We start from the raw sequence: 27906 nt of genomic DNA, 5'->3' as shown, positions 1-27906 counted from the left end.
ATTAAGGCGTTGTCTTCTCCTGAACTGTGGATTTTTATTGTAATGGACTGACCTGGCCATCTGCGATGTAATAAACCAGTGCGATCCCACATGTAGACAGAACGCTCTTGCATCCCATTCATCGCACAATCCTACAAGCAGGTTTGGCCGTTCGCTTCCAGCAATGCAAATAAGCAAGCTTACGTGGCCTGAGACTCGCTTCCAATCTTTCTCCCCGGGATGAAGGATCTGCACCAAAGCCACCGCGGTCATTTCCGTATTTCCATCCCTGTGTCTTTTTTTTTTTTTCTGCAATGTAGGTCACTTTGCCGCCGACGAGGTGAAGGCCAAATTGAATGACCTGAACCAGAAATGGGAGTCCTTAAAAGGCAAGGCGTCCCAGCGCCGGCAGGATCTGGAGGACTCCTTGCAAGCCCAGCAGTACTTTGCAGATGCCAACGAGGCCGAATCGTGGATGCGGGAGAAGGAACCCATTGTGGGCAGCACCGATTACGGCAAGGATGAGGATTCTGCTGAGGTATGTCGTTGCAAGCACCCTGCAGCCTTCGGGCATTCTTTGAGGGCAGAGCAGATTGTTCCTCCCACTTCCATGCAGCTGTGCACCACTGTGGAACTCTGTACATGGCTGCCTTCAGTAGAAGCACGACCCCACCCTCCTTCTGACCCTGCCTGCATTTGGTGGAACAAAGTCTTTGCAGTGCTCCTGCTCTGTAGCCATCTTTTGTCACTCTAGCAGCTGGGTTCAGCGCTGGTCTGTCCGGCAGGTCATCTAACCCTGCTGAGGGAAGCTTCTGCCACATGCCTGTTATGGGAAAAGTCAGAACTGGCCTCAAAGGGGAAGCAGAGCTCATGGGCTATTTCAGGCAAGGAACATCTACCCTTCTGCTGGCAGCAGAGTCGCCTCTCCTGGGCAAAAGTGAGAACCAGAACTGTCCGCAAATGAGTTCCCGGGGTGATCCAGGCAGTGGGGCACAAGTCCTGTACCACACGTCGATATTTAACTCCTCCTCCTCACTGGAAAGGTTATATCAGTAGTTCCCGAACTGTGGGTCAGGTCCCACCAATGGGTGGCAACCCAATTTTCAGGGGTTCAGTAATGGAGCAAGGCTGCTTGGATTCAACAGCACCAAAGTTGCAGTGAGTGTTGTCTCTCTGTTCCCAGGCTCTTCTCAAGAAGCACGAAGCCCTGATGTCTGATCTCTCTGCCTACGGCAGTAGCATTCAAGCCCTGAGGGAGCAAGCCCAGGCATGCAGGGTAAGAAAAATGGGCCGCCATCTATTCTGAAATGCTTTGGCAGAGGCTACAATGAATGCTCTGTTCCTGAGTGTCTTCCCATTAGCTGTGATTGTTAGTCATCCAGGAAAAAAGGAGATGGGTACCTTAGAGGCAGGCAGGCTGGAGGCTGAAAACCAGAAGTCTGCGGGAGCAGGGGAAGATCAGGTGCCCTTCCCCATTAACGGGGTGCTCAGAGTGAAGCTGGCAGATCTGAGAGTGTATATCCCACAGAGGCATCCCATTGTTCCTCCCCTTTAAGCTGACTCCGCAAGCCAGGGGACTTTGGGGCTGCTGTGTGAAACTCCCAAGTAAATGGTCTGCAATTCAACCATCTTGAGTTGGCAGATCAGGGGGAGCAGGTTCCTGACCCACAACCCTCCTGTTTTAAGCCTGTGGCGTCTGGAGCCTGTTCAGGCTGAGAGCGCCAACCGGAAGCTGAGGAAGCATGTGTGACAAGTTTTATTTTGTTGCTACAAGATCGAGAATGACAGGCTTTTATCTGTCTCTTATCTATTTCCATCTGACTTGTTTTTCTTATCTGTCTCTGTTCAGCAACAAGTAGCTCCCACAGATGATGAAACTGGCAAAGAGCTGGTCCTGGCTCTGTACGATTACCAAGAGAAAAGTCCTCGGGAGGTTACCATGAAGAAGGGTGACATCTTGACTCTGTTGAACAGCACCAACAAGGTATGGCCCTGCCTTTACTGGGATTTTAAACTGCCCTCCAGCAAATTTAACTTTTTGTCAGTGCAGTTGGACCTCAGTATTCATGGGGGATCCATTCCTGGACACCTCACCCCCATAAGCCTCCCCTCCTCCCCTCCCACAGGTCCAGTCCATAGGACATCTGGACACAACTGGAGATGTTCTCCAGTCATGTCTAGAGGTGTTCTGTGGCCCAGAGAAGCCACTCACAGCCCTTCTGGGCCACAGAAAGGCCTCCGGAGGTACCAGGAAGGCACTTTGGGTTTTTGCAAAAACCATAAGTGCCTTTCTGACACCCCTGGAGTTGTTTTTTAAGACTTGCAGAAGCCTTGCATGGTTTGTGTGGACCTCAGAGAGCCTCCCGGACGCGATCAGAGAACAGGCTCAACCCTCCACCACAGATTTGGAACTCGAAGTTACTTAAATTCGGAATCCGTGGATACAGAAGACAGACCTGTAATCCCGATCTGTTGTATCCCTTCTTTGCGCACGTGGCTTGGGATGACTTTCGGAGCCGTTGTCTTCCCTGTGTAGCATGTAGGCGTCGATCGAATACGCAACCAAATGTGCCTCCGTCTCTTCCTCCAGGACTGGTGGAAGGTGGAGGTGAACGATCGCCAGGGCTTCGTTCCCGCTGCCTACGTGAAGAAATTGGACCCGGCGCAGTCTGCGTCCCGAGAGAACCTACTGGACGAGCAAGGCAGCATTGCTTTGCGGCAGGAGCAGATTGACAACCAGTAAGATCAGATTAGCAAGATCAGGAAGGAGCTGTACTGCTCCGGAAAGCTCATCCTTTTCCTTGCAGGGAGTCTTGATAGCTGGCTCTTGCCGCTTTCAGCAGATGGTTACTTTGAAGAGCTTTACCACCTTCTTTCTCCCTTTGTTTTTATTCCCTGAATAGATCCATCGACTTCCTAACTTTGAGACCTCTTTTTTTTTCCCCCCCCTTCCATTTTCAGCTGTTAAAAATAGATATCTTTCAGCTTACTACCTGACTTACACTATCTGTACTTTTGTCTGTTTCTAATGGTTTTTTGCCACTTCGGTTCTAAACAGCATTTGTGTTTGTGATCATAACTCTCAAAATATCCTTAGCATGGAGTTCTGATTGCGATGCCTTTGAAAAATCTAGTTACCTGGAGTACAGTACTGTTCCCTTGCAGGGCTGCCTTAGGGCATTGAGATAGTGGGGGTGGGGGAATGGAGATGGGGCCAAGGGATGTTGCTGATTGTCCAGCCCAGAAAAGAGAGAGAGAGAGAGATTTTGCAAAAGTGCAAGCGTATTTTTTGGAAACTACAATTTGCTGTGCAGATGAGTCAAGCTGCCAAAACGCTTCATTAATGGTCCCCCCTTTGAGCACATGGCAGCTGCAGATTAGCTTTGGGCAGAGCAGGAGGTGATAGGAGGCATGTGCTACAGAGTCACCCTGTCCTGATCCCCGAAGAAGGGCAAACCTTAGTTTCTGGCTCTTCTTCCTGGCTTCTCTCCGTCTCACCGCTGTGCCTCTTGTTCCACAGCTCTACCCATTTAAAACAACACATGCAGCTGTAAGCTGTGGGAATAAAAAGTAGTAGAATGAAACGACAAACGATGGGAACAAAAGCGCGGCCCCCTTCTTAAAATAACTCGCACGTGGTGTATCTTTTAATAGTGGTTCTCCTCATTCCGGAACGTGTTGCTTACACGGCACCTGAAAGTGTCCGGAGCGCTGCACCAGCGGATTGGCATTCTTGCAGTATCCGTCTAAAAGAGGGCGCTCTTAGTTCCCGTTTTATAGGGGGGGATCGGACGCTGAAAAGGCAAATCTGTGGGCCAAAATGGGAGTTGAACCGGGATCTCTCAACCCCAAAGCCAAATATTTTATCCCCTCCATGGTTTGGCAACCATCCCTGTTTGTGGAGCAGAAGGCCACGAGTAAGGGAACGAGCAAAAGATGATGCGGCCCTGTAGCGAGAGCTGAACTGTACTGCTGACTGTTTCCTTTAACGATCATTTGCATCCTTTGCCCTGACCTGCTTCCCGTCGCTTTTCACGTGACGCCCCCCCCATTCCTTCCCTTCAAATGTGCTCCTCACTTTCACGAATGATCCCCAGATGTGGAACCTCTTGCCTTCTTTTTGTTTTGGTTAATCGGACTAATTTTTATGCATGCTTTCTGCTGTGCTCCCTCTGTCTGTGCAGGACTCTCATAACTAAGGAAGTCGGCAGTGTATCTCTGCGTATGAAACAGGTCGAAGAACTGTGAGTAGGACTAGACCTTTGTCAACCACACTGTCTCCGTGCAGTTCCCTCTTCGTTCTTCCTCTGTTTCTGTCACTGCTCGTCTCATTCAGCCCTCTTTAAGAGTCTCCTGAATTCCAAAAAGGCTCTGTCCTAATGTGGAACTGATTCATTGGTTTTAATTTTTTTTTAAATGTTGCTTTGCAAGTGAGACTTCGCAAAGTACAGAAATGAGAATGAGAGGACTGGATCTTGCCCCAAAACGCTTACGAGAAACAGACTCGAGGTAAACAAAGCAAGGAGAGGGAAATGGAGGCAGGACTAGAATATGAGATGGTTTCAGTTATACTTGCATCATCCCAATATCCACGGGGGATCTGTTCCAGGTCCACCTGGATACGGATAAAAGGGGATCTAGTGCTCCAACCTCAGGCTATGGGCACAGTGGCCATTAGCTTCCATTTTTTCATTAGCAAACAGACATGTTTCTTGCTTTTACAGAGGTTATAACGGGAATACAACATGCAGTCAGCCTGCAGGACACAGTCCTGAACAGAAGGAAGTAGAAGGACACAGTCCTTAACAGGAAGTAACAGACTGACTGTGTCTCTCTGCCTGCCTGTGGTGTTCCCATTCTAACCTCTGCAAAAGTAAGAAACATGCCTGCTTGCTAATGAAAAAAAGAAGGTAATGGATGTGGAGAGGGCGTGGAGAACCACAGATAACTGAGACAGCGAATACGAGGGGACGGCTGTATGTAAACTTGAACGATAGAGAAAGGGGATTTGCTGTGCAGTCCTGGGCATGCCTAGAAAGAAGATCTATTAAATCAAGATCTATTAGAAAGATCTATTAAATTAAATGGGACTTGGTGTTTCCCTGGAAGTCTATAGAGGCAGCCTTAAGCCATTCTGCTTAAAGCCCTCACCAAAAGATGAGTTTTAAGAAAAGGCTTAAAGGAAATGAGAGGGAGAGAGAGAAGGCATGGTGAAGGTGGGGGCCAGCTCCTGGCATCAGGGAGAGAGAGAGAGTGCAGAGACGTTTGAGGAAGCAAGAGACCTTCGGACAATTGGGGCTGCTGGAGGAGCGGGGGCTGATGCTGGATTGCAAGATCCAGTGGAGGGGGCAAGGCAATGGAGGGCTATGAAGGTAAGTTGGAGGGCTGCTGTCAGTAGGTGTAGACTCGACACTGTCTGGTAGTGGCACTGCTTAGCTAGGTGGACCTATGGTTTGGCCCAGTGGCTGCGAGGTGGCCGGTGCTGTGCTGAATGGAAATCCAGGCTTTTCTGGATTGGGATCTTCAGTGGGATCTTGTTCACCTGGGCAACAGTGGCTGCCTGCTCAGGGTTCCTGCAGTTGTGTTCTCTGCTGTTTTTGGCTCACCCCGCTGGCATAGCAGTTCTGTGCTACCTGATCAGAGGCCTCTTTTTTTCTCGGTTGCGATTTGCTTTGGTATCTCCTTGCTCCGAGGCCTTGTGTAGTGCCCCGGCTTCTCTAGTGGAAATCTTTCAGGGGTTGCGGCAGCTGTGCGTGGAACCCTGTCTTGCCCTCTTTAGGTGTACTTCTCCCATCCCGCCTGAGGCTGTGAGTCCGGGTCAAATCGCCGCCGTGTGTCTGTGCCCAAGTGAATATTTTCGAGCGCAGTCTGACTGGGCTCCTTGTCCCTCCCCTTTGTGCTGCAGGTACCACTCTCTCCTCGAACTGGGGGAGAAACGCAAGGGCATGTTGGAGAAAAGTTGCAAGAAGTTCATGCTCTTCCGGGAGACAAACGAGCTACAGCAGTGGATCAACGAGAAGGAGGCTGCGCTGACGAATGAGGAGGTCGGAGCCGATTTGGAGCAAGTGGAGGTGTTGCAGAAGAAATTCGATGACTTCCAGAAGGTGAGTTGCGGCCTCGGGCCTGCAAAGGCGCAGAGTGAGAATTAGGAAACAGGAGCCAGCTCCCAGTGGTTGAAATGCTGGCACCTTTCCATCATTCCATTTGCCTTTTTAATCCTTGATCACATCTGCATCCAGTAGGATGGTGCTTAAAAACAGGAGTGATTGGTAGTTACACTAAGGAAAGATGGTCCTCTCGTCTATCTGGAAGCTGAGGGTGTTGGATGAAACCTTTAGTTATCCAGGGAGTAGGAAGTGACACTGCTTGTTATTTGGGGAAAGAGGCTCCCCTGAGACAAAGTTGCCAGATGGACTGGAGAAAGGGGCTTTTGCTTCATGTCAAATATTTATGACTTTTCACCATCCAGTATTCCCTTTCCTGGACTTGTCTCAGGGGAGCCTCGTTAAATGAGCTTCACTCTGTGGTTAGCAGGCCCTCCGCCCAAGGCAGGCGTCCCGCTTCGTTCTAAAACCTTAAAACGTACAAGTTGAAACGATCAGCTCTTCAAAGGCTGCCTCTGACCAGAAGCATGTCTGCCTTTGTCTTGTGCAGGACTTGAAAGCCAACGAATCGCGTCTGAAGGACATAAACAAAGTGGCCGGCGACCTGGAATCCGAAGGGCTGATGGCCGAAGAAGTCCAAGCTGTGCAGCAGCAGGTCAGTTCCTGACTGATGGTTGAGTCTCCCTATATAGCTATTTATAAGCCTGTTCTTGGAGATTCAATGTAATATTCATCCAAGAATAAACATAGGTGTTCTGTTTTCTTTCCAGGAAGTCTATGGAATGATGCCACGGGTGAGCATACGCTTTGGTATTTAGTCTTTGTCAGGTTTTGATGTTCGTATCATGTCAGCTCGTTGGTAAAATGTTCCTCATCGTTCTTTCAAGCAGGATGAAACTGATTCCAAGATGTCATCTCCTTGGAAGGTAGGACCCCATATGAGAAGTAGTGTGGGTAGAGGCCTTGAAGTGGGGTGGAGTTGAAAACACCTTTTCACTTAGGTGTTGTTTTTTTTTTTCCTTTGGGGGCAAATACTCTTGGCTCTTGCTCAATAATAATAATAATAATAATAATAATAATAATAATAATAATAATAATACAGGTATTTATATACCGCCTTTCTTGGTCTTTATTCAAGACTTTATTCAAGGCGGTTTACATAGGCAGGCTAATTTAAATCCCCGTAGGGATTTTTACAATTGAAAGAAGGCTCTATCTTTCAAGAGCCACAACAATTCAGATGTTCTGATCTGGCCTCCATCCTGGCCTCCATCCTCCCACGCTCAGAGCAGATGGAATAGCTCGGCTCAGCTTGTCAGCTGCTTCAAGGTCGCACGGTGCCGGTGGTCTCGAACTGGCGACCTTGTGGATGTTATCTTCAGGCAAATGAAGGCTCTACCCTCTAGACTAGACCTCCTGCCCACCAGACCTCCTGCCTATACCCTCACATGCTGTAGATTCTTCTGGACAGATCTGTACTTGGCTTGTTGCTTGTGTGTGACACTAGAGTGTTTTGTACAGCTGATGTGATCTGAGTTTGATTGATGGGAACTGTGTTTAACTTTTTTTTCCCCCTCCCAATCCTCCTTCTGTTTCTCAGTCTGCGAAATTGATGGTGCACACAGTGGCAACGTTTAACTCCATCAAGGTAAGAGAGGGTTCTGTTGTCAGGGTCCTGTCCTTATGGGAGTGATTTCGCTTCAAGCATATCTATCCTGCAGTCATGTGTTACCTGCTTGATTAAAGGTTAGGGCTTGAGGAGCACTTGGATGGGGTTTGCATAAATATTCTAGACAATTGTTGTGCTGGTTTTTTTTAAGGTGGTAACACCTTCAGGTAAATCACTTCTGGTTCTTGGCTTTCATGCCTTTTTTTCTCCCCCCCTCCCCCAGGAGCTGAATGAACGCTGGAGATCTTTGCAGCAGCTAGCAGAAGAGAGAAGCCAGCTTTTGGGAAGTGCTCATGAGGTCCAGAGATTCCACAGGTGAGAAGCGGGTGTCACCTCTGGTGGCCTTTACTCCTATTTTCAGCATGTGGTTGTCTGATATTTGTGGGTTTTGAGTCCGCAGCAGGAGGTAAGGCAGCGTCCTAGACAGTCTCCCAAGGAGGGTTTTCAGAAGCAGGAAGTTAACTATCTCAGCAGGAAACTCCCTCCCCTTTCAGCGGGCAAGTGCTACTGGGATATGCGCAGGCTTGGAAGACAGCAGAAGGATGATCAGCAGCGTTGAAAGAAGACTACAGTGCGGCATTTTCCACATATAAACCCCTGGATTAGAGCGAATGTGGAGTTGCAAATCTCCCTCAAAAACTAGCCGTAAGAGCATTAGAAGAGCCCTGCTGGGATTGGTCCGGAGGTCCATCTAGTTCAGCTTCCTGCATCCCACACTGGCTACCCAGGTGCTTCTGGGAGCAGAAGGCCAGATGCAAGGGAGGGCACCAGGATGAGGTTATCTGGCGTGCTCCCTGGGGCATTTGGTGGGCCGCTGTGAGATCCAGGAAGCTGGGCTAGATGGGCCTATGGCCTGATCCTGTGGGGCTGTTCTTATGTTCTCCCTGGGGCATTTGGTGGGCCGCTGTGAGATCCAGGAAGCTGGGCTAGATGGGCCTATGGCCTGATCCTGTGGGGCTGTTCTTATGTTCTTAACTACAATTCCCAGGAGGCCTTGCAGGTCTCTTGTTATCTGGTGTGCTCCCTGGGGCATTTGGTGGGCCGCTGTGAGATACAGGAAGCTGGACTAGATGGGCCTGTGGCCTGATCCAGTGGGGCTGTTCTTATGCTGTTATCTTCTTATGGGAGACCACACGATCCCTGCATCTTGTTGCCATTCCCTTGCATCTGGCATTCAGAGATCGCCCACTTCTAAAACCCGAAGGATGCCCATCATGGCTTGTAACCTGTGATGGAATTTTCCTCCATAAAATTGTCCAAGTCATCTAGGCCAGGTGCCATCACCACATCCTGTGACAAGGAGTTCCACAGATGAATTCCATGCTGGGTAAAGAAATACCTTATCTGTTCTAACTCTCCCAGCACTCAGTTTATTGGCTGTCCCCTCGTTCTGGTTCTGTGTGGGGAAAAGAACATAACCCTATCTATTCTATCATAATTTTATATGTTTCAATCACGAACCCCCTCAGGTGCCTTTTTTCTAGACTGAAGCCCCAAACACTGACGTCTTTCTCGTAAGGGAGGTGCCCCACCACAGGAATCATTTTGGTCGCATAGCCAGATAGATTTCGTGATGATTCTACAGGGAAAAAAAAAATGTTCTATTTTGTTTGTTTATCTGCCTTGCAGAGATGCTGATGAAACAAAGGAATGGATTGAAGAAAAGAACCAGGCCCTGAACACGGACAACTATGGACACGACCTGGCCAGCGTGCAGGCCCTGCAGCGCAAGCACGAGGGCTTTGAGAGGGACCTTGCAGCTCTTGGAGACAAGGTGGGGCCCAGGAGTGAAGCAAAGGCACTTTTCCAAAAGGCAGGGCCTGCCCGTTCGTTCTGACGATTCCTCCCTCACGTTGCTCCAGGTGAACTCTCTGGGAGAGACCGCGGAACGCCTGATTCAGTCTCACCCGGAGTCTGCCGAGGATCTCCAGGAAAAATGCACAGAACTGAACCAGGCCTGGAACAGTCTGGGGAAGCGCGCAAACCAGCGCAAGGAGAAACTCGGGGACTCCCATGACCTGCAGCGTTTCCTCAGTGACTTCAGGTAGACGGGGAGAGGGAGAGAGAGAGAGAGTGTGTGTGTTTCAAGGCTGGGCACCAACCTTAAGCACAGATTTCACCGCTTGTGCAAATCTATGGGCATCGAGCTGTTGCATTCCCCCAGTGGCGTCTGACAGGCCGCTGTTAGGTACAGGAAGCTGAACTCAGCTGGACCCTTGGCCTGACTCACGGATTCTTCTGCTTGCCTTTGCGCAGGGACCTCATGTCTTGGATCAATGGCATCCGTGGGCTCGTCTCCTCGGATGAACTGGCAAAGGATGTGACTGGAGCAGAAGCTTTATTGGAGAGGCATCAGGTATGCAAAATGGACTGTGGCCAGATCATGCTGGCAAGTAGCCGTGTGAGTGCCCATTGCTGGGGTGGTGCCATGACTTGTGATTTGAACAGTGTTCTTCAACCTTGGGGTCTGGGGTCAACCCAGTGGGGCCTTGAAGCCTCAGTAGGCCAGTGTCAGCCCCATAGAGTCTTCTAGTCCCTGGTGATGCCACCCAGGATTCCAAGACACCTCCCTCCAGAGGGAGGGAGTGGAAGGAGCAGCAGAGGGACTTGGGGTGCTGACCAGTGTTAAGGATGTAGCCCGCAGCAGCTGCCCCCTTGGGTGCACGGTAGAGTCTTCTGCCTGGTGACGCTTCAGGCCTTGGGAACCATTGCTTTAATAAACGCTTCCCGTTGATTGCAGGAGCACCGCACGGAGATAGACGCTCGGGCTGGCACCTTCCAGGCGTTTGAGCAGTTTGGGCAGCAGCTGCTGGCGCATGGCCACTACGCCAGTCCAGAGATCAAGGAGAAGGTGGAAGTCCTCGAGCAAGAGCGGGCTGACCTGGAGAAAGCCTGGGCCCAGCGCCGCGTGATGTTGGACCAGTGCCTAGAACTGCAGGTGCCTCCCCCCCCCGAAAGCCGCATCCTTTCTGAAACAGGCTTAGGCTGTGATGCTTGGTCCAACCTTCCCTGACACAATGCCATTTCCATCTCAGCTGTTCCACAGGGACTGTGAGCAGGCAGAGAACTGGATGGCCGCTCGGGAGGCCTTCCTAAACACCGAAGATAAAGGGGATTCTTTGGACAGTGTGGAGGCTCTCATTAAGAAGCACGAAGACTTCGACAAGGCCATCAACGTTCAGGTGAGGTGGGTGGCCGGCGTGCTGCCAAGGGGGGAGTCAACAAGTTCCTTTATAAGTTTTCATGGAGGTTTATTCCTCCCCCCCCCAACATGTTACAGAATTGAATCATATAGAACTTTCCCAAAAGGCGTTGCATGATGAACAGAAATTGCTTCTGTTCCAGCCTTTTCACGAATCAAAGCCAAACCACTTCCTGGAACAGATGCTATTCCCAGAATCCTTTTCTGTTAGAAAGTGTTTTGTGCTTTCCAGGGTGTACTTGCACACCATTTCCCGGAGATGTTCAGGCTGGTGCTGTGTTGAGTTTTTTTTAGGGTATCCAACTTGCAACTTTTATTTTTGTTTCGCACAGGAGGAAAAGATTGCGGCCTTGCAGTCCTTTGCTGACCAGCTCATTTCAGCCGACCACTACGCCAAGGAGGTGGTTGCCAACAGGCGCAATGAGGTTCTGGACAGGTTGGTATCCTAGCTTGCTTTTTTTTTTAGAGAGAAACTTGAGTGTTCTTACAAGGTGCGGTCTTTCAACTTCCGAACTCGCCTCCCTTGGCACGCGGTCTTCTGCTTACTTCCTGACAGTAACGGTGGACCCGCCTTTCTCACAGGTGGCGTCGACTGAAAGCTCAGATGATCGAGAAGAGGTCTAAGCTGGGAGAATCTCAGACCCTCCAACAGTTCAGCCGGGATGTGGATGAAATAGAGGCCTGGATCAGCGAGAAGCTCCAGACCGCCAGCGACGAATCGTACAAAGACCCCACCAATATCCAGGTGACTGAGCGCCCCACATATGGCAAGGTGGTGGTTCACGCCAGTGTGCTGTTGTCCAGGGTGCTCAGAACACTCAGGGAGGTTGATCAGGTTAAGCTGAAGCAGAGCTGACGAAAGCAGACTATGTTGTTGTTATTTTTGCTGTACCAGTACTTTCAGTACTGTACTTTTGGTGCAGACTAGAATTGCATTTGTCTCCTTTCCCTTGCATCACACTGTTGGCTCATGTTTCATTTGTCTACTATTCAAAAGAGGCCAGGTCTATCAGGAGTTATCAGGCATGATAGCTCATATGGTTCTTTCTTGTTCGGCGGCACTACGCCTCTGAATATCGGTTGCAAGGGAGCAGTAGTGGGAGAGAAGTATGATTTTTCTGTCAAGGGTTTTCCTGGGGGATACAGGATGCTGGGCCCGGTAGACCTTGGGCCTGATTCAGGCCCTTTTCCAACCTTCGTGGTTGATTTCCCGGGTCATGATCAGGAATCCACCCTGCAGCCAGGACCTGAGCATATTGGATTTCATGCATTTACTCCCTATTAGAAAATTACCCCCTTTCCTCCCTCTCTGTGAATTTCTGGTAGAGTTAGAGGTAGAACAGGCAAACGGACAAGAGGGGAGGGGAGAAGAGGCCCACTCTCACTCGCTCACCATCACGCAAGGGAGCAAGAGACAGTTTTTTTTTGTCTGATCCATTGCAGTGCAACTCAGTATTCGACGAAATGCCTGCTTGTCACCATGTTCCGCTGCCCGTATTCTGTAGCCCTTCTGATAAATCAGCAAAGTAACCTTGTATTTTTTTTTTTCCTTAATAGCAAAGGGTTGACTTTTTTTGATTTTTTTTCCCCCCACAAATTTCTTTTCCTCCATCCCAGCGGTGCTTTTACAATTCCAAAATACAGAGCGTAATCTATTTCTAGGATAGCGGGACGAAAAAAAACAACAGCATTTGTTTCTGACCTTTTGTTTTGGGTCAGCATTTTTGAGAAGAGACCAGAGAAAGGAAATGCACTGATCTGTTGTTCTTCTCTCAATCTGTTTTGTAGCTTTCCAAATTGCTGGTAAGTTCTACTGGTGTGGCTGGATTTGGCTTGGTTTATGTTTGTCCCTGTGCACCAATTGTATTTGGGCAGAAGCTCTGCTTTCTGTTCCTTTTTGTTTTTTTTCAAGTGTGTTGCATCCACTCACCCATTTTGTTCGTTCAAACATTCATCCAGTCTCCTCGTTATTCATCCAGTCTCCTCCACTGTTTCAGTGGCCTTTTCGTTGCTGCCATCTGGATTAAGCTTTGGCCTGCTGTCTCGGGTGTTCCTCTCGTCTTTCATAATACTGCCTCCACGCCATACATTAACATCCTTTTTTTTGCAGCAGTGTTCTGCATGATCCATTTTCTTAGCCCATAACACTGCTGCCCCTTTTTTTCCAGAGGGCGCTTGATCAAGAACTTGTTGCTAGAACGAAGCCTGGTTTCCGCTTTGTTTTGAACAAGGCATCCAACTCGGAGCGTCAGATTATGGGTCTAGGCCGTGCCGTGATGATTTCAACCTCTGGCTGGAGGTCCTCAGCCCTATCTTTGCAAACCACGGAAGGAACTCTGTATGCAACTGATGTGTGCCCAGTACTGTAATCGGCAGAGGTGTTTGTTTTTGCTGATAACTAAATAAGAACACAAAACAGCACATTTTTCAAACACCTCTATCCATAGGAAATGAGTAAGGAACCCTGGAATTGTGTATTCAGTTGTGGATAAAGAACACCACATTTTGCATTTTAATTAACACATTTTAAGAAGGAAAACCCCTTTTCAAACCCCTCTAATAGGTTAATTCCCCTCCCCCCCCCAAAAGTCTGGACCACAGAAGCTGGGAGAGACAGGCAGGTGTTACTGAAGAACGCCCAGGGGCCACAAATGCTTGAGTGTGTTCTCTGGATGGGATGTTCCGGACTAGTAAGATGTCCCCTTCTTCAGGGATCTAAAGAAGCAAGGAAGCTCTGATTGTATGTCCTAACTCTCTCTCTCTCTCTCCCCGCTTAGAGGAAGCAGTGTCACATAGCATTTCACTCCCTTAGGTCTGTCTTCCTTTGACCTCACAAACACCTTTTCTTTTTATTCTTTTTGCTTTTTGTTTTCCTTCTTTATTTTTCCCTCCTGGGTAGTTTGGAAATGGATAGGGAATCTTGCTAACAGCAATCGCTATGCCGGGAGGGAGTGGCATGTCCCCTAGTGGGGTGGGATGTCTTTTGAAAGCATTGATCAGACGCCTCACTTTCAGTTGTGCGTCTTCAAGTATAAAATTCTCTCACCTCTTCATAGCAGTGTTGCGCCCCAAAGATCCTTCTTTCCAAAATAGGCAAGTGGGAGGGGGTTAGGGAGAAAAGACAGCAACTGTTAACCTGCACGTGCCCAATCTCGTCGGATCTCGGAAGCTGAGTAGGGTCAGGCCTGGTTAGTACTTGGGTGGGAGACCGCCTGGGAATACCAGGTGCTGTAGGCTTAGACCATGATCTCGGAAGCTAAGCAAGGTCAGGCCTGGTTAGTACTTGGATGGGAGACCGCCTGGGAATACCGGGTGCTGTAGGCTTATACCATGATCTCGGAAGCTAAGCAGGGTCAGGCCTGGTTAGTACTTGGATGGGAGACCGCCTGGGAATACCGGGTGCTGTAGGCTTATACCATGATCTCGGAAGCTAAGCAGGGTCAGGCCTGGTTAGTACTTGGATGGGAGACCGCCTGGGAATACCGGGTGCTGTAGGCTTAGACCATAGTCTTTCGAGACTGAATGTTGCCAACCAGGGGGTGCTTCATAGATCTCCCAGGCAAGGCTGGAGGAGGTGGGAGGGAGCCCTTTCTCTTACTGGTACTTGAGGGATCCTCTAGGCACATGCGAGGAATTGTCACACACACACACCCCTTCTACTTAGCCTAATATTTGGATTTGACCATTTTCTGGGAGATAAAAACATGGGGTCCCTTTCCTCCTGATCGTTTCATCCTTCCCATTTTATACGTTGACTCTAGGTGCTAATGAAAATTACCTGATGGTGCTAGGGCTCCGTCTGAGCACGTGGGCTATAACTGCCTTGGACAGTAGCCGTTCTCCAGCCTAAAGAGGTTCATGCAGAATTCTTGATGACGATGCTCTCGAGCTTTCCGTGTGTTCTGTTTGTTCCGCCCTCTCCTGCAGGGCGGCCTTTGTTTGTCCTTTGTCGGACGTTGCTATCGTTTTCAGTTGGCGTTTATGAAATAATGTCTTGTCATTTTATGTTCTTAACATTTGTGGTTTGAGCATACGCATGGCCCAGTTCCCTTAATTTTCTCATGCTCCTTTTGTTTTCATGGGAAAAGATGCCTTTTTCAGCTAGTTAAGATTGCTCTGTTTCCCTCGTGAGAAAATCGGGAGGCGTTTCACGCTGTTGCTTTTGTGGTGGCGCCAAGCTCCCCTGGACAAAATTGCAGGAGGTATCGACAGTTGCCGGTGTCAACACGTTGTGCGAGCGCAAAGCCAGGTCAGGATTCCATCTGGATTTCTGTGGGCAAGGATCTTGCACAAGCAAGAATGAAAGCTTGGAGTACAAGCCAGAGTAGATGACGAAGAACCCTCTGAATGGACCAGCGGTTTTGCGCAGGATGTGCATATCAGGGGTGCTCAATAGGTGGATCGCGATCTACCGGTAGATCGCGAGGCAAAATGAGTAGATCGCGGAGTGCCGACCCCCCCCTTCAGGTGCCTCTGGGAGGAAACGCCGGGAGTAAGGCCCATCGTACTCAATGGGGCTTACTCCCAGGTAAGTGTGGCTAGGACTGCAGCCTCACAGCCTAATCCTAGGCATGTCTACTCAGGAGTAAGTCCTGTTATACTCAGTGGGGCTCAAGGTACACCAGCATACATTGTACACATAAATGTTATATGTTATGATGGCGCGAACATTGTAAAAAAAAAAAACTCTGGTAGAGCTCCGGGCCTTGCTGGGTTTCAAAGTAGCTCTCGAGCCAAAAAAGTGTGAGCACCCCTGGCGTAGATATAAGGAGGGGTCGTAGCGCTCTTTGGGCACATGCCAAAAGGTCCCATGTTCAGTCCCTGGAGTCTCCAGTTAATAAAAGGGATCTCAGAAGCTGTCACCCAGAGTAGATGCCACCGGGCTAGGTGGACCATCGTGAAATGAACAGATGTTTTCTTGCACATCTGCTAGCTCGTTTTCCGGGCCTTTGGCAGGTGGGGCATGGAGCGACTTCCACTTTGGAGCCCTGAGGTCGAATGAAACTTGTTCCTCAGGTTTGCACCTTAAAGACGAGCACGTTCATTCTAGCACCAGCTGCGGTGTCCCGTTTCGTCAGGCACATGAAGTGAAACGCTCCATAGGCAGGTGCCACCACCCCATAGCTGAACTAAGTGAGACTGACGGAAACAGTCACGTATGTTTGTCCCATTCTGGCCTTGCCTCTTCTGCCTGACAGTCATGAATATGTACATGTTCGGCCTAAGTTGGCAGTAGAAGCCTGAACCGCACTAAGACAGTGTAACGGAGAAGTGGCTGGCCGTTCCTAGCTGCAGGAATGTGAGTAAATAAACAAAAAGATGGTTGCCTCTCCTTTGCTGGCCAGAAAGGACAGACAACAAGAACTACAACCCATTGGAATGTTTAGCACCTTAGTAGACAGAGGGGCGCCGGATTAAGCGTGATGGAGTGCAGCTGTGGGTCTGCAGTTGGGAGGGGTAAAGAACTATGAGGGGCTAGCAACCAGGCCAACTTTAAGAAGGTGCTGTTCTCAAAAGTTTCTGATTGGACAGTCTAAATAGTATGAAGTCGTCTCAGTACTATTAGCATGAGAAGTATACTAATGAGTGCCCCAAGGGGTGTGTCCGGTTCCTTCCTGGACAGAGTTTTGGGGTGCAACATCCTGCACGCCCTGAGCTCCACTGTCCAACATGGGCATCTGGCCTCACAGGTAGCCTGGAGCTAAGAGATCTACCAGAGTAACTAACCCAGGTGAGAGATAGGGATTATTAGAGAGAGCCAGCTAGCTTTATTATTTTATTGCTGATATGTTTCCTAGATGTTTTTGCCTCTAGCATTTGCTGCCTTATGTACTTAAACTAGAATACCTTTTACTAAGCTGTGTCATTGTCTGTTGGGGACAAGGGTTCAGAATCCTGCCTAGCCGTTCCGCAAGCTACCAAGTGCTCATTGAGGACTAGTAACTTGAGGACAGAAGCTCTAATTGGAGAAAGAGCTCAGTGCCTGCAAGGGATAGAGTTAAGCCTAGAGGGTCTCAGTGTCCCTGGACTGAGGCACTGGCACATACAGGGTGGTGGCAGTACTACTGGACGGGGGGCCTTGAGGGCTTTAGGGTTCAAGAACCAAGAACTCTGAGCACCCCAAACCCCCCTAAGTTTGCAACTGCAACTGCCCCGTTAAATCTAGTTTGTAATCCCCTTGGGGCAAGGGCCTCCCTTTTCACTCTGAGTGAGGCACATGCACAGCACTCAGTAGATAAGACTGGAATGACATTCTGCAACATTAGGATGGCTTCAGTATTGTTCTGGGTGGGGAAAAATAGCCACAGACGCTCCAGCTTCTGGTTTCTGCCAAACACTCTGTGTTTCCTCCCACCTGCCGACTCCCGAGAATAACTCAGGGGTCCGTCCTTGGTTGTTAACGGGCTGGTCTTTTGCTACCTTCAGAGCAAGCATCAGAAGCACCAGGCCTTCGAAGCCGAACTCCATGCCAACGCGGACCGGATCCGTGGCGTCATCGATGTGGGGAATTCCCTCATTGACCGCGGGGCTTGTGCAGGCAGTGAAGATGCAGTGAAGGTGGGTATTGGGTATGGCCGGCTGAGGCAACGGGTCGCGTTAAATTCTTCCAGTGAGAATAAGCCTCGGCAAGCTTCCTTGCGTCCTAGAAGCTTCCTTGCGTCCTAGAAGTTTGCGTGTTAGCCAGTGTTGGAGCACGAACCTCTACGGTATGAGGAGGCCAGAGCTGCTGTGTTTCCTTCCCAGCTTTCCCTTGCTCATGCCTGGTTTGCATTTCAAAGTCTGACTTCTCCCCCTGTTCCTCCCGTCAGGCCCGCTTAGCCGCCCTCGCTGACCAGTGGCAGTTCCTGGTGCAGAAGTCGGCGGAGAAGAGTCAGAAGCTAAAAGAAGCCAATAAACAACAGAACTTCAACACCGGGATCAAGGACTTCGACTTCTGGCTTTCAGAGGTAACTCGGTTCTCGTGGATGGCATCTCTCCCTTGAACCGAAGCCCAGCGCACTCTAGGAAAATGTGCTGTGTGAACAGAGGCAGGTGCGCATCCTGCTTCCTGCGGTGACTGCTGTACTTGGATGGACAGTCCAGTCTTGTTCTCGCCTTGCCTGGTGCTTGATGGAGCTCTGTGCCTATGGAGAAGACAGCTTTTGCTTACTCTGCATCCTTGAATTGGAAGAGAATTGGTGGAAACTTGCCAGAGCTACACATGCTTTTCCGGTGGGGAGCGAAAGTCCAAATGCCGAGGGGAGCGAAAGCCCAATTGCCCCCTCTTGTTTTTTAGCAGCACAAAGCAGTGATCTTTCCTTCTCCAGGTGGAAGCATTGCTTGCCTCTGAAGATTATGGGAAGGACCTGGCATCTGTGAACAATCTCCTGAAGAAGCATCAGTTGCTGGAAGCAGACATCTCTGCCCATGAGGTAGGTAGCATCTCCCTGGGAACGGTGTCCTGTGGTTGCAAGCGTGTTTTGAAGAGTCCTTGGGAAGTTGGTGGGCAGTTTAAAAACAGCAGAGCAACTAAAAATGAATGACAGCAGTTGAGTTAAAAGCAACTCAAGCAGGTTTTCTTGAGGGTGGGCCTTAGGGACCAGAAAGGACTCGCTTGCTCTTTTCTGCTTTGTACCTTTCCAGGACCGCTTGAAAGACCTCAACGGCCAGGCCGATAGCCTGATGACCAGCAGTGCTTTTGACACCTCCCAAGTGAAGGATAAGCGTGACACCATCAATGGGCGTTTCCAGCGGATCAAGAGCATGGCAGCTGCCCGCCGTGCCAAGCTGAACGAATCACACCGCTTGCACCAGTTCTTCAGGGACATGGACGACGAAGAGTCCTGGATCAAGTATGTTAACGGTGCAGCAAAGCCCTACAGCTTTGCCCGCGCTGGGCAGATGATGGAGGCTTTGTGTCTGAGGCACTTACCACCTTTTTTCCTTTGGCCTGCAGAGAGAAGAAGCTGCTGGTGAGCTCAGAAGATTATGGCAGAGACCTCACCGGAGTGCAGAACCTAAGGAAGAAACACAAGCGCCTGGAAGCAGAACTGGCAACGCACGAACCTGCCATCCAGGTAGGAGAGCTCGGGACATACCACTTTCAGAAGGGGGGGCGCAAGTCTCAAAAGTCTGTTTTGCGCAGCTCTGCGAGCAAGCGGATGGTAGTCTTGGGTCCTGGGTCTAACATCTGGATTTGGGGGTAGAGATCTTAAAGAGATGGTAAGGAAGTGAGAGAAGTAGCATCATGCAGGTGTTATGGGGAGGTAGTTCCAGGTCTAAGGGACAGGGGGGGTTTGAGGCAACAGGTGAGATGGCTGTGAATATGGGGCAGGGGCTCGGCACTCTGCAGGGATCACCTTCAGAGCCTGAGTCTCTGTCGATTTGTCAGGGTGTTCTGGACACTGGGAAGAAGCTGTTAGATGACAACACGATTGGAAAGGAGGAGATCCAGCAGAGGTTGGCTAATTTTCTGGAGCACTGGCAGGAGCTGAGGCAGCTGGCTGCTGCCCGGTGAGTAAGAGACTGTGCTGAGGCAGTCAGATCTTGCCTCGGGTTTGCCCCCTCATTGATGTGGGGACCAGAATGAATGGAGGAAACCCTGTGTAGCTTGTTTTTTTTTTTTTTGAAATGCAGGTTAAAGCTTTAGGGTTATACAGAATTCCTTGTCAGCCCAGATACGCAAAGGGAAACTAAACGTTCCAGTGGTGGGCTGCTATCTTTCAAAGCAGTGCCTGCTACTATTCACCACCACAAAAGCAGGGGGTTGGTTGATTGAAAATCTGAGTTAACTGGGCTGCAAAGAGATCTTCTTGGCAGGACCCAGTTTGCAAGTCTCTTTGCAGACAAGGCAGCAAAAGTGCCTTGTTTTAAAGGTGAAGAGGCAGAGGATAAGGCCACAAATAAATGTTCTCCCCTGTGCGTCCGTTGCAGAGGTCAGAGGCTGGAGGAGTCTCTGGAGTACCAGCAGTTTGTGGCGAACGTGGAAGAGGAGGAAGCCTGGATCAACGAGAAGATGACCCTAGTCGCCAGCGAGGACTACGGAGACACGCTTGCTGCTATTCAGGTGGGGAAACGGTTGCTGTCTGGCAGGGAAACGGGTGCTGGCTGTTGGCTTGAACATTTCAGGCTTACGTTTTGCCCTTCCTAATATAACCCTGTGTGATAGATTTGGCTGAGAGAGCAAGTTCCAAGCCTCGGGTGCTCAGGGAGCACCTCAGGATATATGTCCAGCTCCTGTGAAACATGCTTTTCTTTGCAGGGCTTGTTGAAGAAGCATGAAGCTTTTGAAACAGATTTCACCGTGCACAAGGACAGAGTCAACGACGTCTGTGCTAATGGCGAAGATCTTATTAAGAAGGTGAGCAGAGCCTGAGTGCAGTCTTATGGGCAGTGTGCACAACCCTTGCATCTCTGACAGACCCATTTATAAAGCAAGGGAGAGCCTTAAATGCCACGTTCCTCTTCCTGTGGAGTTGTAACTCTTTTATAAGACCTTCTTGCTCGTGGGTGTCAAACATAAGGGTGTCAAACATAAGGCCATGTGCAGTCCCCAGAAGCAACTTATCCAGTCCCTGTTACAATTGGGCATGATAATTGGGCTCTCACATTATCTTGAAAATATGAATAAGATTTGCACATTCTCACACTTTTCTCATTTGCAGCCAATTCTGTATGAGAACAAAGTGCTTATTTCTGCCTATCACCTGCGTAATGACATCACTTCCTGCTCAGTGATGTCACTTTCGACCCGCAGCAGGCAGAGGGGTGAATGCTAAGTTTGGCCCTCTGTATGAAATGAGTTGGACACCCCTGATCTAGCTGGTCTTTTTTTAGCTTATCTCCTTCAAAAACACTTCTGGTTTTTATTTAGGCTTTTTCCCCATTAAAGAGATACCAGTGGATTAATCCAATGTGTGTAGATTGGTTGATTTAAATTGGTGCTTGAAACAAAACAATAGATTTTAAGGGAAAAGCAGGCTACTTAAAGCAGGATGCACGTATCTGCTGTAGCACCTCCCCTCTCAGAAAAAGCTTTCCCTCCCATGTGGAAGAGGGGGAATGCCTTCCCTAATCTGGCAGGGGTATGTGTGCTTTATATTAAGAACGATTATGGTATAAATGAGTTGCCCAACTGTTGACTGCCAAACATATTTCAAGTCGAAGCATCAGGACTTTGTTCTTTCAGGGCACCTCCTCTCGCTTCTTTTCTGTCTGGGGGATGAAGGTGCACAGGTGACGGGTGTCCCTGAGTACCTTCCAGACCTTTGTACTGGCAATCCCCTTCCCACCCCAGACAGCAGAGCCAGTTTCGTGAGCCCAAAAGGGCTGGGGGAAATCGCCAGCTCCTTCGGAAGCCATTCAGCAGTAGTTTCCCTCTGCAGAACAATCACCACGAACATAACATTACCGCAAAGATGAAGGGCCTGAGGGGCAAGGTGTCTGACCTGGAGAAAGCAGCAGCTCAGAGGAAGGCCAAGCTGGATGAGAACTCGGCCTTCCTCCAGTTCAACTGGAAAGCCGATGTGGTGAAGTCGTGGATAGGTATGCACCCGCTCTCTTCCCCGCCCCCTTGCAGGGCAGTAGGGAGGAACAAGGATATCATCTCTTCCAGAATGGGAACATAAGAGGAGGCTTGTTGGATCAGGCCAAAAACCCAGTTAGTCCAGCCCCTGGTTTCCTGTAGTGGCCCACCAGTTGTCTTTCTGCTGCCAAAGATAGAAGGAGGGGTTTACTTGCCTAACCCAGCACTTTGGGGAGTGTGGGGAGCCCCATGGAGGCCTCCATAGGGCTCCCCAAGCCTCTGAATGATTAAAATTATTGGAACCCACTTCTGGTGTTGTGATAGAAAAGTGGAAGTGGGTTTGAAGCACTATTGTCATTCAGCGGCTTGGGGAGCCCTGCAGAATCATCTGCGGGGTTCTCTGCATCCTCTGGAGGCCAGAGCTGGCTTAGGTAAAGAACCCCCCCCCCTTCTGTCCCCGGCAGCAGCAGCTCAATCCTGGGGATCACATCACTGCCATTGCCCCACCCCTGCAAAAAGACTTACTCCAAATAGGACTTTGGGAACTGCTGGTCTAATCCCTTTCTGAAGTCATCTAAGCTAGTGGTCAACTGTGTCCTTTCTCAAGTACTAGGCATTTCTGATTAAACAAACCTTGGGAACCCTAAAAGATAGGGCTGGGTTAAGCCATGCTATGGCCCTAAACTTTCTCAAGCGTGAAAGGCCCCATCTCCCCCCACAAAAAAAGGTGTTAGAACAGTCTTCAAGCTTTCTTTTTGCTTATATTCATGTGAAACTTCTGTATTTAGAGACACCCCCCCCCCCAACCTGTACTGGCAAGTCATGATCAGACTGCACTTCATGGGTAGCGATCTTATAGGCCCCAAGGGGCTCCCCTCCAAGCCAGGAATGGAGCAGGATGAAACCGTGAAGGCTCAGTGTTGAAAGCAGGAAGTGGATCCACCCAGGATTTATTCTGTGCCTTTTGGTCCTGCTTTAGGCGAAAAAGAAAACAGCCTCAAGACAGACGACTACGGCAGAGATCTTTCTTCGGTGCAAACACTGCTCACCAAGCAGGTTGGTACAGGCCAGGCTGTTGGGTTTTGTGAATGGAGACATCGGAAGCAGGAATGTGGCAGGTCTGACCTGGATCTCTAAGCGTGGAAATGGAGCACATCCAGAAATAAGGACTGCATAATGAAAGAAGTTTTGACAGGCCATGTTTGCATTGAGTTATAACTGAAGCTTAGGAAACACAAATAAAAGTAGGAAGGTAAAACTAACCAGCAAGTTAAGTAGAAATGTGTCAATTTCTAGGGTACTTGCTCACGTGGGGGGAAGAGCTTAAACGTAGCACCTAGAAGGGAGCCTGATGGCCGTCATATTGTTCAAATTTCGCTTTATAGCTTGCCTGTCTTTTGAGTTAACATGTTCAAATCCTAAATTCTCTAATTGCTTCCATGCGTTGATTTTGGGAGTCTTGTTGAGCGCAATCCAGCCATACAAATTTAGCTACTGGACAAAGATGTTACAGCAGTTGCTGTCCGAGGGTCGCAGAAAGTTGTGGACGCCTGGACTGGGGTGGGGGGGATCCACAGTGAGGCCTTGCGTGCGACGCCCGGGTTCTTGCCGTTCTAGGAAACCTTTGACGCCGGCCTCCAGGCTTTCCAGCAGGAAGGCATTGCCAACATCACGGCCCTGAAAGACCAGCTTGTGGCAGCCAAACACATCCAGTCCAAAGCCATCGAGGACCGGCACGACTCGCTCATGAAGCTCTGGAACCAGCTGCTGGCCAACTCCGCGGCCAGGAAAAAGAAGCTCCTGGAGGCTCAAGAGCATTTCAGAAAGGTGAGCCTGAAGTCCGCAGAACCCTTGATTAAGATTCCGGCGAGCACCGAGCAGCATTTCCCAAACTGTGAGTTGGAACCCGCAACAGGTAGTTGTCGGTGGGTCCTGAAACGGACAAGCCAGCAGCTGAGGAGGAATTGAGCCCTGCGGAAAGTGAAACTGAGCCACCTGTGCATGTTTACTTGTGAGTAGGCAGCTGTGCCTGCTTTGAAGGACAGGCTGAGAGGAACGCAATACCACCAGCGTGGTCCTGATCCGGTAAACGGGGAGCTCAACAAATTCTGGTCTCCCTGTTGCAGACTGTTGTTACCGCCTCTTGCCTTACTCCCATGATTGTTAAGAGTATTTACATACTGCTGTTGCAACAGGGATCAGATGTGTTCAGCTGTGGGCTGGGCAGAAATGGGCAAATGTGGTCCCTGTACCTCTTAGACTGGGTAGCTGTTGATGTCCTGTTTGTCCAGCAGGAGCACGCAGCCCCCAGCCGTTCTTTGGGGCACACTGTGCTGAGGATTAGGCCAACACAAAGGCAGAAGAGGCCCAGCTGGGCCGCTTTTCTCTTCCAAATGGATGAGGTGGACAGCCCATTATCTCAGCAGTGCTCGGCGTAGACTTTATTTATGCATGTAAAGTGGGTTGTTCCTTGGGAGCATACAACACTCCCTCCTCAAGTGCTACCTGTAGTGCGATAGTTACTCAGGCAATAGTGCAATAGTTACTCTAGTAACTAGAGCCCTCTCCATCCAGGGCAGGAAGTGTTCGCCATTAACCGACACAAAAGGTATATGGGGAGGAGCTTGAATGGGGCTTCAAATGCAAAAGGGAGACCTGTGATATTTCTGTGCAGAGCCCAAATGATACTGAAGGTTGTTGGGAAGGAGTGCAAATTTTAAAGGAACCCAAACCTGTTAGGGACTTGAAAGAGTGCCCGGGGTGATGAGAGAGGGAAGCCTTTCCTGTCCAGTGCTTGTGGTGGCTGGACAGGTCAGGGGAAAACCTTTTGGTATTTGCTGCTGTTTGCGCACTAGTAGTTCTGCCGGAGCGATCTTCTGCTTAATGAACTGCTTATGCAGGGGATGGACAGAGTGGGTAGAGAGATGCTCTTTACACTCTCACATAACACCAGAACCAGGGGACATCCACTCAGATTGAGTGTTGGGAGACAAAAGAAAATATTTCTTTACTCGGCGTGTGGTTGGTCTGTGGAACTCCTTGCCACAGGATGTGGTGACGGCGTCTGGCCTGGACGCCTTTAAAAGGGGATTGGAGAGGTTTCTGGAGGAAAAATCCATTACGGGGTACAAGCCATGATGTGTATGCGCAACCTCCTGATTTTAGAAATGGGTTATGTCAGAATGCCAATGCAAGGGAGGGCACCAGGATGAGGTCTCTTGTTATCAGGTGTGCTCCCTGGGGCATTTGGTGGGTCGTTGTGAGATACAGGAAGCTGGACTAGATGGGCCTATGGCCTGATCCAGTGGGGCTGTTCTTATGTTCTTAAACTACAATTCCCAGGAGGCCTTGCAGGTCTTGTTGTCTGGTGTGCTCTCTGGGGCATTTGGTGGGCTGCTGAGAGATGCAGGAAGCTGGACTAGATGGGCCTATGGCCTGATCCAGTGGGGCTGTTCTTATGAACCACTGGGATTGTCGCCTGCCTCCCTTCCCAGGTTGAGGACCTGTTCCTGACCTTTGCCAAGAAAGCCTCGGCCTTCAACAGCTGGTTCGAGAATGCCGAGGAAGACCTGACGGACCCCGTGCGCTGCAACTCACTGGAGGAGATCAAGGCCCTGCGGGAGGCCCACGATGCATTCCGCTCCTCGCTCAGCTCCGCCCAGGCGGACTTCAACCAACTCGCCGAGCTGGACCGTCAGATCAAGGGCTTCCGCGTCGCCTCCAACCCATACACCTGGTTCACCATGGAGGCTCTGGAGGAGACTTGGAGGAACCTGCAGAAAATAATCAAGGTATCGCGCCTCTGGTCCTCCTTCAGATCCGGGCCTCAATTCAGCAGGCTTCTGGGAGAGAACGTTGCTCCCAGTCATGAGCCTTCCCTCAAAAATCCCAAGATGGCTCCACGTAGACACACCCTCCCTTATCGCCTTCCTGGGAGGTGCCACCCAGATTTTCTCACGACTCTCCTCTCCCCTTAGGAACGCGAGCTGGAACTCCAGAAGGAACAGCGCAGGCAAGAGGAGAACGACAAACTGCGTCAGGAGTTTGCCCAGCACGCCAATGCCTTCCACCAGTGGATTCAGGAGACCAGGTGCTGGCTTTCTCTTGGGGATCTGGATAGGCCTGTCCTGTTGTTTCCTGTCAGGATTCTTTACACATCAGCTAAGCCCCAACGGGGAATTGTTTGGGAGGAAAGATTCCCCCGGGCTCCCCCTTCTCCAAGTTCCTCCCGCATACTCAGTTGCTGTAAAGGCGTACCAAGTGGCTAGCACTGGGGACGTGGCAGTGGCTGGCATTGGTGTCTGAAAGGAAAGAGGAAAATCTTTCCTTGGCTGTGGCCTCAGGCGAGCCCCCATTTTTCAGGGTCAAGCTTGTCTCGCAGGGGAGATGTGAAGGTAAACGAGAGCGCAGGCAGAAACAGTGGTGTGCATTGCAGGCTGGTATAGAAGCCTTAAGGCTGGAGCAGTTCTCAAACGTATTAACACTGGGACCCACTTTTCGGAACGGCAATCGTTCAGGACCCACCGGAAGTGACGACGTCATGGACGGATGCGACGTCGTCAAGCAGAAAAATATTTTAAAATCCTAGGCTGCAGTCCTGTCCCTGCTGACTCGGGAGTAAGCCCACAGAATGAATTTCACAGCGTTAACCTTTGCTTCCAGGAGCCAATAGAAGTGTTAGAAACCCCACCCCTCCACTGTAATCTTCTTAGTGCCTAACGTTCTTGATTGTCAGAACATCTGCAACGTGGGTTGCTTTCAGGTGGAAAGGAGGCGAGTTAGACATGCCTTTTTCAAACAATCGGGTGTGCTAAGGAGCTCTTGAAGTTACCTAGCATTGCGCCTCTGTGGCGTTCCCTTTATAAAGGTTTTTAAAGTTCTCCTTTGCCTGTCTGCACAGCGAATGCAGCAAGTGCCATTATGGAAGAGGGCAGGTGGGCAAGAAAATGCCTGGATGATTTTTCCCCTTAAACAGCTAACAGTGCACTGCGGGACATCTTAAAGAGGAATGGGGGGCGAACCCTTCAAATAGCTGTGTCTATTGTGTATTGGTTTTGCTAACATCCAACACACGTGGCTGAGGTCCACCTCCATTTACCACATCAGCAACTTTGTCCTCGGTGCGTGCAACATCTGTGTTAGCTCCAGGATTCAGATTTTGAAAGCATGTTGAGGATCTGAGAAGGAATGTCCAGCCCACAGAAGGAGGTTCCTGGTAGGAGTTCAGTTCATATAAAGGGACTGGTTTTACTAACAAGTATTCTCTGTTTCCTGTTCCCCCTCCACCCCCGCTTTTCCTCTTTCTCCTGCTCTTTGGATCCTGCCATTCTCCAGGACCTACCTGCTGGATGGGTGAGTACACAGTGACGTTTTGCAAAACCTGATCTTGTCTTATGTGCTCCTTCCTGCCATTGCTTTGCTTGTGACGACTTTGTGAGACGCCATCTCGTATGGGCATCTGTGCCTGGGGTTTTGCATGAGGTGCTGTCCCGTCTCCTGTCAGGCACTCGAGAAATAAATCACTGGGCAGCTAAAGAGCACACGTCCCATTTTTTTTTTGCCTGAAACAGGAAGGACCCCTCCCCCGAAAAACCCCTCTTTTGATGAGGTTAGTGCTCTGTATATCTTTCTCCTCCTGAATAGATCTGCAAAAGCACGTCCAGTGAATCTTGCCAGCCAGAGGTTTGGCCAGTTTTCTATAGTCCACAATGAATTCCACAATGTTGCATTTGCCAACTGTTATCCTGCACATGCCCGATCTTGTCTGATCTCGGAAGCTAAGCAGGGTCAGGCCTGGTTAGTACTTGGATGGGAGACCGCCTGGGGATACCGGGTGCTGTAGGCTTATACCATGATCTGGGAAGCTAAGCAAGGTCAGGCCTGGTTAGTACTTGGATGGGAGACCGCCTGGGAATACCAGGTGCTGTAGGCTTATACCATGATCTGGGAAGCTAAGCAAGGTCAGGCCTGGTTAGTACTTGGATGGGAGACCGCCTGGGAATACCAGGTGCTGTAGGCTTCTACCATAGTCTTTCCAGACTGAAGGTTGCCAACCAGAGGTGTGAGTGCATCCCATTGCCTCCCCCGCCCCACCGTTGACAGTGCAAATCCTGTCTAGAAAAGGAGAAATTTTCTTTTCACCTCTCAGATTTGAGCCAATAACCTGATTTCATTGTGCCACTCTGTGAAGGAGACTTGGCTGCTAATGCTACAGTGAAGTTGTGGTTTCTCCTCTTAACTCACTAAGGTGGGATACAGGGATGTTAGTTTCCAGGGCAGAATTGCACATTTTCTTGGTCCAGCAGTTGAAAGGCAGATACTGTGTTCTCCCATAATGTCTCCAGAACAGACTGCCTTGTGCTCTTCCCTTCTCTTTGCACATTCAAATTGACCCCTCACTTCCCAGTTTGGGCAACCTATAACCCAAATCGGTCAAACTGTTATTTGC

The 27906-nt window shown here is 49.9% G+C and overlaps 1 protein-coding gene and 1 pseudogene across 6 annotated transcripts in view; both read left to right on the top strand.

Annotated features, from left to right (window-relative positions):
• Positions 1 to 27906, top strand: part of SPTAN1 (spectrin alpha, non-erythrocytic 1) — a 70298-nt gene that overhangs the window by 34019 nt on the left and 8373 nt on the right. For 4 of the 6 annotated variants that reach the window (XM_066610527.1, XM_066610528.1, XM_066610524.1 and 1 more), the window contains 32 exons: positions 300 to 517; positions 1163 to 1255; positions 1829 to 1963; positions 2570 to 2718; positions 5885 to 6083; positions 6634 to 6738; positions 6854 to 6877; positions 6971 to 7009; positions 7684 to 7731; positions 7976 to 8067; positions 9382 to 9526; positions 9615 to 9796; positions 10009 to 10108; positions 10493 to 10690; positions 10788 to 10934; positions 11287 to 11390; positions 11537 to 11699; positions 12743 to 12757; positions 17381 to 17512; positions 17764 to 17901; positions 18262 to 18366; positions 18578 to 18786; positions 18891 to 19011; positions 19326 to 19447; positions 19868 to 20000; positions 20196 to 20294; positions 21319 to 21478; positions 22438 to 22514; positions 23076 to 23285; positions 24953 to 25249; positions 25436 to 25548; positions 26793 to 26810. In XM_066610527.1, coding sequence (XP_066466624.1) covers positions 300 to 517; positions 1163 to 1255; positions 1829 to 1963; positions 2570 to 2718; positions 5885 to 6083; positions 6634 to 6738; positions 6854 to 6877; positions 6971 to 7009; positions 7684 to 7731; positions 7976 to 8067; positions 9382 to 9526; positions 9615 to 9796; positions 10009 to 10108; positions 10493 to 10690; positions 10788 to 10934; positions 11287 to 11390; positions 11537 to 11699; positions 12743 to 12757; positions 17381 to 17512; positions 17764 to 17901; positions 18262 to 18366; positions 18578 to 18786; positions 18891 to 19011; positions 19326 to 19447; positions 19868 to 20000; positions 20196 to 20294; positions 21319 to 21478; positions 22438 to 22514; positions 23076 to 23285; positions 24953 to 25249; positions 25436 to 25548; positions 26793 to 26810 — 4090 coding nt within the window. The remainder of the gene's footprint in view (positions 1 to 299; positions 518 to 1162; positions 1256 to 1828; positions 1964 to 2569; positions 2719 to 5884; positions 6084 to 6633; positions 6739 to 6853; positions 6878 to 6970; positions 7010 to 7683; positions 7732 to 7975; positions 8068 to 9381; positions 9527 to 9614; positions 9797 to 10008; positions 10109 to 10492; positions 10691 to 10787; positions 10935 to 11286; positions 11391 to 11536; positions 11700 to 12742; positions 12758 to 17380; positions 17513 to 17763; positions 17902 to 18261; positions 18367 to 18577; positions 18787 to 18890; positions 19012 to 19325; positions 19448 to 19867; positions 20001 to 20195; positions 20295 to 21318; positions 21479 to 22437; positions 22515 to 23075; positions 23286 to 24952; positions 25250 to 25435; positions 25549 to 26792; positions 26811 to 27906) is intronic. The other 2 variants (XM_066610529.1, XM_066610526.1) reach the window with 1 other exon arrangement.
• Positions 27190 to 27303, top strand: LOC136635762 (5S ribosomal RNA; annotated as a pseudogene).

Source organism: Tiliqua scincoides, chromosome 16, assembly GCF_035046505.1.
Source record: "Tiliqua scincoides isolate rTilSci1 chromosome 16, rTilSci1.hap2, whole genome shotgun sequence".
NCBI lineage: Eukaryota > Metazoa > Chordata > Lepidosauria > Squamata > Scincidae > Tiliqua > Tiliqua scincoides.
Note: the sequence above shows the minus strand (reverse complement) of the source record. Positions and strands in the feature narration are given on the sequence as shown.